The sequence below is a fragment of the Petromyzon marinus genome, chromosome 8 (genome assembly GCF_048934315.1).
Source record: "Petromyzon marinus isolate PM22_M1 ecotype Great Lakes invasive population chromosome 8, UKy_Petmar_22M1.pri1.0, whole genome shotgun sequence".
Lineage (NCBI taxonomy): Eukaryota > Metazoa > Chordata > Hyperoartia > Petromyzontiformes > Petromyzontidae > Petromyzon > Petromyzon marinus.
Window position 1 is genome coordinate 14,577,793 of NC_133674.1, and position 15,169 is coordinate 14,592,961.

At 40.8% G+C, this 15,169-nt stretch overlaps 1 protein-coding gene across 35 annotated transcripts in view; it reads right to left on the bottom strand.

Annotated features, from left to right (window-relative positions):
- Positions 1-15,169, bottom strand: part of LOC116940264 (sorbin and SH3 domain-containing protein 1-like) — a 143,639-nt gene that overhangs the window by 53,668 nt on the left and 74,802 nt on the right. For 23 of the 35 annotated variants that reach the window (XM_032949796.2, XM_032949814.2, XM_032949806.2 and 20 more), the window contains 7 exons: positions 11,840-12,054; positions 11,326-11,389; positions 9,743-9,817; positions 8,733-8,795; positions 5,567-5,629; positions 1,724-1,774; positions 75-186 (listed from right to left, as the gene is read on the bottom strand). In XM_032949796.2, coding sequence (XP_032805687.2) covers positions 75-186; positions 1,724-1,774; positions 5,567-5,629; positions 8,733-8,795; positions 9,743-9,817; positions 11,326-11,389; positions 11,840-12,054 — 643 coding nt within the window. The remainder of the gene's footprint in view (positions 1-74; positions 187-1,723; positions 1,775-5,566; positions 5,630-8,732; positions 8,796-9,742; positions 9,818-11,325; positions 11,390-11,839; positions 12,055-15,169) is intronic. The other 12 variants (XM_032949798.2, XM_032949794.2, XM_032949797.2 and 9 more) reach the window with 12 other exon arrangements.

Below are 15,169 nucleotides of genomic sequence, written 5' to 3' on the forward strand. Positions count from 1 at the left end.
CAGCTGTTCAGTATAAATTGGGGAAAGAAGCACATCTGTTAGGTGCCTGTTTTAAATAACAAGTGTCAGCTTACCGCTGGGCCGCCGAGCGGAGGCAGATGCGCGCAGGCAGTGTGGCAGATCTCTGCTGCTGGGCATCAAAATCCCGGCTGTCCGACAAACTCTTGGAGCGCGGCACCACGTGATCTGCAGCCAGGCGAAGAAGAGCAACGCGGTTGTTAACCTCGCGCAACACTGCGAGGAGGATAAACACGCCGCCAGATGACAGAACGATGATGCATCGACAGCTCTGCTATAGCCTCCTACACGTTCAGTGGACACACGTACTTTGTTGTCCTGGAGGGTCGAGCTCCATTTTTAGTGTTATTGCAAACAAGTACATGCAGAATGAATATAGAGTATGGTGATCATCATCATCATCCTCTATTCCTTCTGTTGGCTCCTTAGCAACAATGAAACTGAACAAATTTCTGCCATGGCTCTATTTTTTTTTAGCCAGCATTAAGGCTTAGTTCAGTCCCAGTCCTTTGTGTCCGATATATTTTACGTCACCTATCCACCTGGTTTTCTGTCACCCCCTACTCCTACTTCCTTTAAAATAACTCCAGATTTATTGTATTTGGTGAAGTGGTCTAGGAGAAGTTTTCTGAACAAATGTACACACATACATATGAGCTGCTTATAAGGTAGATGCTATGAAAATGGAACACGTAAGAATATTTCTATTTTCCACACATTCAAACAATAATTCCCTGCACAGGACCAAAATAACACCTGAGATTTCGCAACAGAGCAATACACAATTACGCAAGAATAAGACATTTTTTTTGCATAACTCATCGCATCTAAGTTATGAGGTATATTTAAAATGTAGGAGCTGGAGCGTGACAAATGGGAAAGTGGCCTACAATTGTGAAAATAGTGAAAATTAAAAAAATGTGGCACATTTAAAATGGCTGGTGACAGATGCGCATTTGCAAGCAATCGACCATAAAGCCAAGCCTTCTGGTACGGTTGCTATGTGACAGCCGATAAAGAAACGTGCAGAGCACAGTTCAGGCCAATACCTAAGTGTTCTGCAAAATTACATTTTTTTGTATCACAATGGGATAAAAAGGTGTTATTGGTAAGTTTGAAAACATTATCGTGATCTGTAAAAGGCGTACAATACATCCACCCTGAGCTCTCTCTTTTCGCATGCTTGGCTACCACAGAAGTGTCACATATGCAGCAAATTCCACGCATGACACATGGTCAGAAACATATTCTCGATATCACTGTCAGCACCAAAGGTAGAATTGCAAATTATCTACATTTGCATAGATATTGAAAATGTCGCACTAATATATGCAAATGAGCAAATACATAAGAATATAATATTTTAATTACATTACATTGACAGCAAGGAAATGAAAGTTTGGGGATATATAACGATACATTAGCTGCACAATGTTCAACAGGATAATCGGTAAATGAAGCAGGCAACTGCACCAGGCCAAATTAATCATCCACTGTAACGTACAAACTAATTAATGATATTAAATACATTGATTATTTTATCACTTTCACCTGTTTTTTACGTCTATATGAATTTCACGTATTTATCAATGTTCATGTCTTCATTTGTAAAAAAAATATACAATCAATTATACCTAAGGGCATACGTAAAAAAAAACTAATTAAGTTATATGCAAAAAATATATTTAAGCAGGTTAAAACCCACCAGACGTACCATCTGACCGAGGTGTGAAGGTACCATCTACTTCATCATCTTCTGTAACAACAAAAATCACATAAAGCGTGAAAATAGCAACAAGAATGAAAACACCACGAATTGTCCCTCCACATTCAAGCCTTCGCGAGTAGCCCGTATCTGGGTGGGGTACCCGAGCCCAATTCTGTCCCCTTCATTATCCCCCACCGGGCCAAACTTGGGATGTTTTAGCGTGATTTTTGTTCCCCCTCCGTTCTGGGATCAGCGCTTTGTACCGGGTTCACATTCGGTTGTTATTAAAAACAATATAAAAAAACACCATTAATTTATATCAGTATTGTAGTGGAGAGGCACGACTGTTAGCACCGGTGATCTTCCCGTATTTGGGTGAGAGCGTGGCTATGTGCCAGTGTTATTGAGCGCATGCCTAGCCCAACATAAATATTTGCACGCACCTGGGGCTGTGACCGTACTTGTAATTTGCGACCCAAATAGTGGATGAAATACCAGCAGCTGGATTTACAACGCATTAAAAGTGCTACATCCTAGAACAATATTTCTGTGCACATCAAACACAGCCATGCGTTATAAAATATTGAGATACCCATGCAATGTATTACACTCAGCAAATGTAACGCTACTCAGAGTGACATACAGCAGCAGGAAAATTCTTTGGATTTAAGGGTTACAGCTTTAGCCAAGAACTTTATAACATGAATTTACTTTCTCAGAGGTGTTTTCTTGTAAAGCAAAAGTATACTATGCAGAGGCTACTTTTTCACGTAGCTGGAGGCGTTTTGTTAAAGGGTGGGTTTGCCTATTTCCCATGCACTACTCATTCTCATGTCTCGTTTAAACTGCTTAAACTTAAATAAACTCTACAGGGCAGTGCAGCATTCTGGGTAGAAAAATAATCAAATAGACCACCTTCTGTTCTGTATCGCCACATAAGAAACAAAGTATCTAATAGTCTATCAACTACTGTATTCTCCTTGTAGACTTAAAGCAGCATGTGTTCGAATGCCAGCAGAGAAAAACTTGTGCATAGTTTGAATGTTTAGGCAAATGCCACGACGAGAGTCTAGAAGGACAGTATCAAGAGCCGAATGGCTCACAGGCTTATTCCAAATAAATGAAACTGAAACTGAGTAGACTAAGGCCAATAATCTAAGACATACTTTACTTGTACATGGAAACACCAAGTGGTTACTTTTGAAATATACTGCATAAACATCCACTCTATAACAAAGTGTAGATTTTTATGGCTGGGCTACTAAAACTCTCTGATGTGTTTCCAAGTTGTACCGAGTGTCGTTCCTCAAGAAGCTCCCAGCATGTGGAGTGAAACGTCGGATATCATGACGCAATACAACGTGAGACTTATCCATTCTATAAACCTATCGACATCATAATCCTATTTTCAGGTATTAGCAATGAGCAGCGGCTGAGGAAAGTCGATTTAAAAACTACATAGCTGTTATGGACCCGAATGTTGTTGGTACCTAAAACAAGTTTTTCAGCGATAATCATCAAGGTAAGGCAGCAACATAATCTGCCAAAATGATAATCACTATATAACAGCACACAGCATTATACAAACCAACAATGTCTTAATGAGAAGGCAAGATTCCTGTCCACTGAAGCCAGTGACAAAGTGTTCCTCAGGTTGCTCTGTGGAAACAACAAATCTATTTCCTGCCTTTGGCCCAGTGACGACAGCCCAACCTCAAACCCAAAATGCTACACAGGAATGTGCTGGGGTATCCGGTCAGGGGCACACATCTCAATGCCTTTGAAATCTCAGGGACGCAGGCAACTATGCGTACAATGAAAGGCCGTCAACATAACAAGTGATCAATAGAAACAAAAATGCTTAGTTTTTGGAGGGGCATTGCAAAGAGATTAGGGCCCCATATTTACCTGTCTTTCTTCTTGTGACCAAATGACAGACCAAAGATATATTATGAGACCTCCTTTGCCAGTAACAAGATATAGAAATAGGTTTTATGCCTTTTGGCATCTTCTGGTCCAACACCAGTGGAGACTAGGCTCTAAGAAAAGCCGTCTCGGGTGTGGACCAATCAAATTCAAAGACAGTGCATATTATTATCAGAGTTGTCTCTTTTGTTTGCGTTTTGACTGCTTGTGTTGTGGTTATTGCAAACATGATGCCTTGAATAAAGGTGTCAGTTTTTGTGCCAGTTAAAAGGGTAAAACCTATTTCTAGAACAAAGATATGTTTCCGCACAAAGAGGTCATGGAATCGAATCTACCCACAACTACATATTATTGCCAGCAGCACTATGTGCTTTCTCAAAAGAAATGAACAAATAATGACAAAAAAATTAAGACGTTTTACAAATATACACTGCACTTGAATTGACCTCAACTTGACACTCAAAGTGCCTCGCACTACTCAAGAGAAAGCCACATGAGACCCTGGTGGCCCATTGGGAGGTTGGCATGGCTGCTCTTGTACTTTTGGGAGATCGCAAATGCAGCGGGTGACCCTTATAAGTGCCGGGATCGGAAGAATATCTAACTACAGTATATATATAGTGCAGCATTCAAATGTAAGGCTCGCTTGAGATTGTGGCCAGCGATGCGTACGCAATGTAAGGCTCATGTCAGAGCTGTAAATTTGTCAAGCGTTGGGAAATTACGGCTTGCCGGCCTCGACGTGAAGATATAAACTATGCTGATCGCCTCCCCACCACACAAAATAAGAATGTCAAGCCAAGGATGTGTAACTATAGTCCTATTTAATATGAAGTGCCACCATCTATTGTCTTGAATGAAACCAAATACCGATCAACTAAAGGTGGTCCTGAACATAGCTAAATAACCCTGGTTATGTCATTCGCTACCACACGATGGCACTGTTTACCAACTCAGCTCAACCTCATTTTCAGCATGGAAGAGTACGCGTAAATAGCCTCTAACAAGGCTCTCTAGACCTCTCTCTCTCTCGTGAGTCCTTTCCACCAGCAGTAGCGTGAGCAAGTACAGTAATTGTCGGGCTGCACTTTAAACCTTCACTCGTTCAGTGATTCAGACACATGCACAAGTCACATATTTCACCATTGTAAGCGGACAGTCAAACCCTGGGGATGGGAATCGTAGATTTCGTCAAGAAGCCTTATCGCATGGCCTAATATGACGCGCAATTTAAACTAAAACGAGCAAACGTAATACATACAACAGTATGTTCATGGCTGTATATAAAAAATAAACAAGTCGAAAACATTTGCCCGTGACTGGCTGCTGACCCCCTGCATAGAGCCTCATTGTTCAGTGCTCCGGGGACGCGGTGGTAGGTTTTCCCCTCTCTCTGGACAGAACGCAGTGTGATGCATAAGGAAAGATTTCAGATTTCCCTTGAAAATAACTAACCACCCAGCCACCCCGAGATACGATGGATTTTTTTCCCGTACGCCGAGTGACAGAGACCACTCCCGTTACAAGAGCATTGCACAATGCTGTGTTTGCAACAGCGATATTAACAGATTCACTACTTAGTACAGCTGGAAAAAAAAGGACGTTGGTGAAAAACAGAGCAAATGGTCACAGCGCCATCTTTTGACAGTAGGAAGGATTACACAGTGGGATTATTCTTCTTCATGCGTGTCACGAAACGTAACGAAAATTACAAGAATCTCTGCGACGATTTTTTTTCTGAAATGTCTAGGCGGTGAGAGAGAGAAAAAGATGACAACCGTGCTTTGCGTATTCTGAAATAGCAGTCAAAGAAGACAAACAAACAAAAAGACCAAGCGGCGAGTACAATGACGGGCAAAAAAGGCAAGCTCCAGGGTTTGATGAGAGAAGTAAAGGAGGAAATGTCACGGATACCTTCTGGATTAAGGCGAGCAACAAATTCAGAGAAGACATACGTGGGTCTGTAGGGATTCTCCTCTACAAGACAGCGGGGGATGCAGAGGGATGGAGAGAAGGAAGAAACGCGGCCGACAACACAAAGGGATGTTGGAAATGGGACAGCAAAGCCAAACTAAAATATTGAGAAATAAAGCATCAGAGATCGCGCAGTGTCAATAATATGTTCATATGAAACAGGTAAAATGTGATGTAGGTCGTGGGTAAAGCGAAGACTAACTTTTTTGTTGCCAAAAGGTAAAACTAAATAAGTGAAATAAGTGCATTTTACCACTGGTTAGGGACTGACATTCCTACGCGATTCGATTTGGAAAGTTGAAATGAAAATTTCATATCTCTATAGGGTGAAAAGCTAGCCCTGGATATATACTTTCAAATGCACAGATATATAAAGATGCTATTGCAATGCATGCTTTTTATTATTCTGAAGTAAAAAGCAAATTACACAACACCTTACAAAATATTCCCGTCTTAAATGTGAATTTGTTTTATAATTAATCATAACTTACCGAAACATGTTTAAAAGTATACTTGGAAAACTTTAGGGAATCCTTGGAATACATTATGCTTCACTATAAGATTAATAAACCATGGGATTATACTATGCAAGTGTGTCTACAGAGGACGGACAATAACTCGTGAATATGCACAAACAGGGAAGCAAACGGATGCTTATATGTATACACGAGAAAAGTAAATTGTTCTATGAGATACAGTAATGCGAAAGCAATATGTAAATAAAAAATATACATACTTACCCCAAAACTGTAATTTTAAAGTTAGTGGGTTCAGGTTAATGACATGGTTTTTGTTTGTGTTAGTGTCAATCAGTAGATCTCAAACTCTTCCAATTAGTGGCTCTGCATGGTATAACTTTTCATGATTGGTAGTCAACTAAGCCATGCAATATATAATTGTTTCGATTTAAAACTGTCGTGACTGCAGGGATTCATATTCTTGGTTCTTTCAGCAAAGTCACGTTGAAGGGAAATAACAAAAATAAAACATAATATAATAAAATTCTCATGACGTTTCAGCCACAACGCAAGCAGCCGTCCTCAAGTGAAGAAACAGAGCTGTCAGAAAGACAGCGTCTTAATGAACACAGTGTGTTCTCATTGAACAATGTGTGTTCATTAAGTGTGTTCATTGAACAGTGTGTTCATTAAGACGCTGTCTTTCTGACAGCTCTGTTTCTTCACCTGAGGATGGCTGCTTGCGTTATGGCCGAAACGTCGTGAGAATTTTATTCTATCATGTTTAATTTTTATTATTTTATTATTTCCCTTCTACGTGACTTTACTGAAAGAACCAAGAATATATAATTGTTAATTACCTATGTTTTCGTTTAAAAGATAAATGTTAGATATCTGATATGCACTAAATAACATAACATATTATGCCCATGCCCAAGAACAGTAAGAATTTGGAAACTGTTTGTAAGGTTAAATTATATGCAGCCAATTTACATGTGCGAGTAGGGATGATGGTTTTATACTACTTGCATACATTTATACTCTTACAGGCAGACCAAAGAGCTCACCAATTCAAGTCTTCTCAGATCACTTAGGCATAGCTTGTATTTGTCGTGACATATGCCACGTACTGTACATTAACATCTACACATTATGTCACGTGACAAAATGTTACTCAACACTTTGCAAAACCGCAGGCTTTGGTTAAAAATAAAATGCACCTTTAAAGACAAACGGACGCATTCACTAATATATAGTAACGTTATGCAAGAGGTCATTTCATTACAAAAATAATTCTGCAGGCTAAATATGCATTTTATGAAGATGGTACAGAATCATTAATGGGTGCTTGTGACTTGGGCATAAAAACTTCAGTTTATTTTTTATAAGGCACAATGGCTTGTGTCAATAAGATCTGGATTATTAAGCATGCAATTACCTGTGGATCTGTCTGTATTAGTAAGCATTTAGTGGCAACACATGCAGAATGTGTTCACAGAAGATACTCAAAGCCCTGATATGCTTCTCCCCTTTAGCATTCCGAATGTTTGGACAATCTGTTGTCCACAGTTGGGAGTTATTCACATATGGTCTGATATGTATAATTTCGTGAGATTTGTAGTTATTTGTTTAGTGCCTGGAATATCATTTGGGACACAATGAACTAGTCTTGTTATTATGAGCTGTTACCCAACTCTGTAGAAAAAGGCAAGATACCTGATACCAACATAACAAGCAGCACACACTATTACATTAGTGGTGCCAACTCGCCACTATGATTGAGCAATGAGTATCTTGGCTCATGAATGAGCTACACATGGGCACAATATATTGAACTGTAGGCAGAACCAATGAAAAAAAAATAATCACCACAGTAATAAAAAAAATCTGAACTATTTAATAGGATTGCTTGTAACCACCATGGTTAGCAGCTTCATATGTTGTGATATCATTCTGTTTTACCAAATTACATGTATTTATTAATTCTGTATTTACCAGGATTTCATGGAGATGTACGCATACATTACTACACGTCGTGAATTTCACCTTTAACAAAAGAAAAACGATAAACGAGCGTTGCTAAGGGTGTAATGGCCGATTTAATGTTCAGTTGCAGACATGTGGCTCAGGGATAACGTGTTGGTCATGCGCAATCAAGTAGGCAGGGCATTTAAACCAACGACCCTGAGTCTCAGATGCATGCCTGGTGCATTGAAACCCAGCCTAGCATGGTGTTGGCAAACGAATGTAAGACACCTGTAATTCAATAAAAGTATAAACAATATAAGCACTTTACATGTAAAATTTGACGAAGAATATTAATGTTAATTCTGAGCCAAAATTGCCTCTCCGTCAGTAAGATAAGACTGGTATAACGAGACTGATGCATCGTTCCCATTGCTTTTTTATTTAAATCGAGCATTTAAATACTGCCAAGAACCTGACAATTATTCACCTTGTTGTTTTATAATCCCATGATTGTTTTTTTCTTATCTCTTCACCTCACGTAGTAACAAAGGCATTATTCAAAAGTTCTGCGTACAGTTTAACTTGCGAAATTTGCCCAGTGGAACACTGAGCCGGGTCAGGGTTAGTCTTCAAGGGTCCCCGGGCTGCTACTGCACACCAGCCCAATGCTGCTGTAGTACCTGGGTCAGGAGGATTTTCTGTGCCCTCTGGAAAAATGTATGTGGGTTTGTATGCATTTACTTCTGCAGACATGGACGACAGCGGGTAAAGCAGTGAGGGGGGTATTGAGTGCAGTTTGGTTGGGGTGGAGGGATAGTGGAGGGTGGGAGGGTGGGAGGGTGGGAGGGAGGGAGGGAAGGGTGGGAGCGAAAATGAATAAGCAAACAGGTCGGTGGGAGTGCAGGACACGCGGGGAAGTAAGGCAGAAACGTGGGCACGAGAATGAAAAAAAGCACACTGGACGTGCCACTACAAACATATGCCAGGACATTAACCACGAGCTATGAACAGCAATAATTGTTACGCCTCAAACATCGTGGATATGTTTTTATTTATTTAATAGTTTATGCAAAGTCGGAGTGTGCATGGACCAGCCAAATCATGTCACATACAACATTTTATTTAGTATAAGATCCACAACTTTACGATTTATTGTTGTGGGGTAAAAGTTCATTACGTGTGATGATAGAATGTGCTGATTAACAAGAGAAAAGGTAGCCTGTTTACATTAATAGAATAATGCACTATAGCCCAGTCAGGCACACATGCACCTGAAGAAAGAGATCTGAAACTGCCATGGAAATATTTTTTATTTGCAATCAAATTATTTGTTATTCATGATGTCAATTAGATATTACATGATCATAACATGGTGAGCACGTATGAATGAATAACAATACTTGACTTTATGAAGTGTAATCATGAGAATGTATAATTTCCATTATTGGCATGTGTTCAGCCAAACCTCAGTGTCGATCACAGTATCATATTTATTTAAGCAATTAAAACTTGCTTATGAAAATAAAGTACAATCCAACTGCATGAAATTATCTTACATTGCGTAAATGTATTTATACATGCCAAACCACCACCCAATGCAAAACAAACCAGATTCAATTCCTTTAAGATATGGACCATTAGCTGCAACCAGAAAGGGCCAGATGGCTTCACACAGGATGGCTGCCAGTACCTTGACAGTGACTGTGTTGGGCCCTCTCTTCAGGGAAGCGATAGGTAGGCAGGTAGGGATTGCAGTCGGAAGGTTCTGCCAGAAAAGCAGAAGCAGGACAGCGGGGAGAGGGGACGGGGAAAATAAAAGAGAGGGCATGAAGAGGACAAGGAAAGGGCAGGGAAAACACCGAGGAAAGGTAGGAGAAATGCTTGGAGAGGGCTGAAAAAACTATTGAAAAGGTCAAGGAAATATCCATTCAATAGCAAGGAAAGGTTTGGGAAAGGTGAGTGAAATGGCTACAAAGGGGAACCAAATGGCTTTACATAAGCCCAGTATGCAGCATGTGACCTAGGAAACAGTTTGACACATAATTAAAACTAGGTACATATTATACAGGGACAAAATGTAGTACAGTATCTCTGCAGGGCTTTCAAAAGTAATATAGAGGTGATTCAAGACAATGACAGAAAAAAATTCAAATCACGGATAGTTGTAAAAAAGCAAAAGCTAATTACCCTCTACTTGAGAATGTTTTCATGGTGGAAGTGTAGTATGTTAAGTACACTACATCTTGCCGTTCTAAATTTTAACCGAAGAAAAAAATTGTAACGGTCACTCACTGAACGGCATGGGCATATGATGAGTGCATTGAAAGTTATTTTGGTTTGCAGGCAACTCAGCTTTAAGAGGAAGGAGAATTGAACGGAGCTGATGGAATGCTGCTCAGATAAATGAGTGTGTATAAGAAAGCCAGAATTACACGCAGATAATTCATGTAACTCAATAAAAAAGTGAACTAAAATCATAACAAAAGTATCTTAAGGTGCATTATTTGGACTATGAAATTCCAACACTCCAATATACATTAAGTAGTAATTACTTCCTATGTAGTTTTATCTTTGTTTATTAACTTCATTGCCACAACTAACACACCTGCAGGTCAAAAAGAAATGTCGAGCCTGGATATATTTTTAAAACTTAGATTTCACTGGCACAGATGTCATCAAAAGATGCAAAGTCTCAATGTGAGTTAGACCTCCGTACGAGATGTTACAGCTGTAACATGGGAAAGTTAGCAACGGTTTGAATTTGAAACGTATCTTGTTAAAACCATTATGTATTATCTCCCGTCAATGAATATGCTGAAGAGTACATGATATTTAGTACAACAGCCATCTTGACTATTCTTAATTTATGATTATATCAGCATGACATCAGTAGTCAACATTGTGCAGTACTGTAAAAGGTAAAGGTGTAGCCCTGCAACTGCTTGCCCTTGCCACTGCTGGAGGAAAAGCCTCCACTAGAAAGAGCGACAGTCTCTCTAGAGGATATTTAACCTACTCTTCCACACTGTACAGGTATCTCAGAATAGTTGGGAGTACTCACACTTAACCCACCACACACAACCTGCTGATCGACTAACTGAGACGTATACATTTATGCTGCGAGGTGGACAGATATTTAAGAAACTTTTCCATTGTTTCAAAAGCCACGCAATGGAGATTTAACTGGTGACCTCTGGATTGCAAGTTCAGTGCGCTAACCATTGCACCAAGGCACATCAAGTTAAGAATTGAGATTGTGTATATAACACTTACCTTTGTTCACCTTGTGGATCTGATTGAACATAGTTTTGTACCAGTCCTTTGGCCGGTCTGTGCTCTGCAAGGACAACATTTAGCAGTGCAAAAGGGCACGTCAGTAGAATACTTTATTGATTAATTTATTCTCCAACAAAATGATACATCCAAGTAATGTAAATAATGAAAGGTGTACAGCACAACCGAGAAAACAATACGTTGTTAACAGCACTGGCAATGATAATGCGATCTGTAATGGTGCGCAAGTGTGTACAAACAACGTAACCAGAAACACGCAAGCCGATACAGAATAAGCAAGCAATGATGACAACGATGCCATCAAAAAATACCACACACATGCGTGTAAACGTAAGCAGAAGCGCTCCCTTGATGGCGAACGGATAAGCCAGCGAATACTCAAGCAACGGTCACGACGCCGCCGCCGCCGCTAACTTGAATAGAAACACGTTCGCAGGCCAACGATCGAACCGGCGTCGTGCATGCCCACGGCCACCACCACCACGGCCCTCACAGTGAGAGGAATGCCGGCCTCGTCCACGGCGCCAATGCCGGGGAAGTCCGGCGGCCGGATGACGCGCACCGAGGGCCGGCCGTCGGCCGCCCAGCGCTGCCCGTCCACGTAGCCCTCGTAGGCACGGCGGTCGTGCGGGTGCTCGCCCGCCCGCTCTCCCGTCTGACCCGCTGCGTCCGGCGCGGGTGAAGGCGTGGGAGCAGGGGAGGACGCGTCTGCGTCGGAAAAAATGAGCGAGCTTCCATCAACACAGGCCGCCCACCGCGGGGAGACTCGGGCACATGCCGTGCGCAGCACTCAACACCCCACAGCAAGGTGTCTCCGAACGGTGCAGCTGTGCGCACAAGCTAAGTTAACTTTGACTCGTCACACGCCGCTGGCACGTTTTACTCCGGAACTTTCGGTCACAGAGACTAAGTATATTTGAAAACAGAACGCCTCAGATCTGTGCTGATGCGATGAGCCAATATTGCAGATCCTATAGCCACGATTTTGCTCCACTTATCCACCAGGGGGGAAAAAATGCGGATAATCGTGGACGATATGAAGAATAAGGTTACGTAAATAGGAGTATTTTGTGGGCCCTATAACTCCCATGCATAATGGGAGTCGAGGTAAGAGGTGCGCAGATATTAAGAGATGTTGTACACTAGTTGAGCTGACACTAAATGAGGCAACGAGTGTGGAATATTTTCTGTGCGGCTCAATTTGGTGGTCGAACCATGAAAAATTGTAAGTTTGCTATTTGCATGCCTGTCAACCCATACGGTTTACCCATATTCTTGTGCAGGGAAATTAAGTTTTCAGGTCCGTACGGTGCACAGCCGTTGCATTACGGGCAACAACATTTTTTTCTCTATTTGTTTGTGTTTCTCCCTTGTGATGGGACTTTGTAGGAAGAACGTTGACAATTATAAGGGCACGGGGTGACCAATAAGGTCTGAATTAATCTGTAATAAGGTAAGCACTGGAAAGGAATTGACAGGTAAAACCTTGGATTGCGAGTAACTTGGTCTGCGAGTGTTTTGCAAGACGAGCAAAATTTTTAAATAAATATTAATTTGATAAACGAGCGAGGTCTTGCAATACGAGCAGTAGTACGTATACGCTTTGTCTGCCGAGCGTCACGTGACCACAAATGATATACGAGTGCTTTGATATACGAGTGCTTTGGATTACAAACACGTTTCCGGAACGAATTACGCTCACAATCCAAGGTTTTACTGTATTTGAATAATATTAAAAAATACACTAAAAGTAAATAGGACACTTGAGTTAATAGGCAGATTTAAAACTGTGACATGGAAATATGCGATATGGAAAAGGCCTCGGGCCTCATACGATGTACGGCATTATATACCTGCCACAACAACCAGTGTAAGCGGTTGGATCCCAATTTCGAATCCTCTTACTGCATACAACGTATTTTGTAGCTGTGCAGATTTGTATAATTTTAAAAGTAGAAGCTGAGGGATTTTTATTCTCAAAATTTGTATCCAGTAAACGGGCGTTCGAAAACAGGCAGACGACTGACTAAATTGGCAGAGTTGGCAAATATGAAGTGAGTGCGCATGATTTATATAGAGGATAACCACGAAACAAAAGGAGCCAAATCCCCACTGGGCGTCATTGGCCTTGGAAACATGTGCTGAAATGAATCAGTTAACTCTGATCTGTTACTTTCTTAGTTAATGCTTGTAACTACTCTGTATATACTTGTGTTTCAATTTAATGTATTAATATCTACACCGTCGATGTAACAGATAATAGGCAAGCTACTTGCAAGAGTTACACAACAGAAACCCATCCCTTTTCTGAAATGTTAAAAACCGTACAAGCTTTTACGTAACTCTGTTATATAGATGTTTTGTAATAGTAAATATGCACGAGCAGGCCTTCATCCAGCAATGGATGGCTGATAATTAAAATGAATTACATTAGAATATTAATTTTCAAATGTGTCTCATGAATTTGCTTTTAAAGTATCTCGTTTTTGGAGAAAAAAAAATGCATTTAACGCTATTTATTTACATAACACGAGGAAAATGCAACAACAACCACAAGCTGAAATGAAGAACACATTAGTTGTCATACAAAATATATGTGAAAACGCATTTCAGTCACCACACAACTTGGATTGATCACCATACATCTTTTAAGACAAATGTTCTCTTTGGAGACATCCAGCTTTTGAGCGAGAGTATGTGACCAAACCATGTGCTCACACGGCAAGAAGGAGCGCAGTGCCATGATGAAAGAAAAGGGACAGATCCAGTAGCAGCTCCTGGCTCCAGGTCGAGGAGAAAACAACAAAGTCCACCTCGGGTTTTTCTTGTCACGTGCAGGTGGACTAATTGATGATTGGAACATCGGGGCAGATTGTGGTGATAAAGCACCAGCACTGAGCTCCTGGGAAAACACCATGGGCTGCACGCACCCGTCTGGTGGAGAAAGTGGCGGTGAAGCCACTGCCAACGCATTTCACTTTCACTTTGAATCCCACCTGCACACACGTTATAAGCTGACATTGGAGAACCCTCGGCAGATGTTGTTGCTTTTTCTCAACCGCGAGCCACGGAACACCACTAACCGTGGGATGCTTTGGTACCGCTTAGTCAAGCAATCCCCCTCCACCCAACTATCTCATGTTCAAAGAGAACAATGAAAGGGCACATTTCTCAAGGCTAAAAGATCTTGCATAACACTGATGTCCTTTTGGCATCTCTAAAAATAGGTGTGGCTTTCCTGGCGCAAGTAGAATGAGGCAGGCATACCGCATTACTGCGTCATTCCAAAATACCACTATACCTGTCTGTTGAACACAGCTTCTGAGTGCATCTAAAGGCACCTCAAAGTGGAACATTTGAGCTACTGTTTTTTTATATATTTGAGTGGGGAGACGGTGTACCTGCGCCTGGTAAGAGATGCAGCCGTAATGATGTTTCTAAGCCTCAACTTGAAGGCCGATGGAGTGCAATATCATCATCACTAATCTACTTTACAAAAGAACAATCGCCAGATGTAATGTACCAAATATATGAAGCATTCAGAATGCTAAACATCCCAAGCATTAACATTACATGAACTTATATAATGAAAAAAACTACTTAGTATGGATTTTAAATTATGTTACATTCATTTATACAGTTTCTGAAATCTAACTGCAAAATGACAAAATGAGAAATGAAGTATTCCAATTTAACTGAACAATCATTTGTTTGAAAGAAACTAACATGGCATTCAGCGATTCCGTCATTAAACTGGCATTATACACGTGTGCAGGTCAAGTGGCTAAAGGTGCACAACACTCTGAAAGCAACCCTTTGTGAA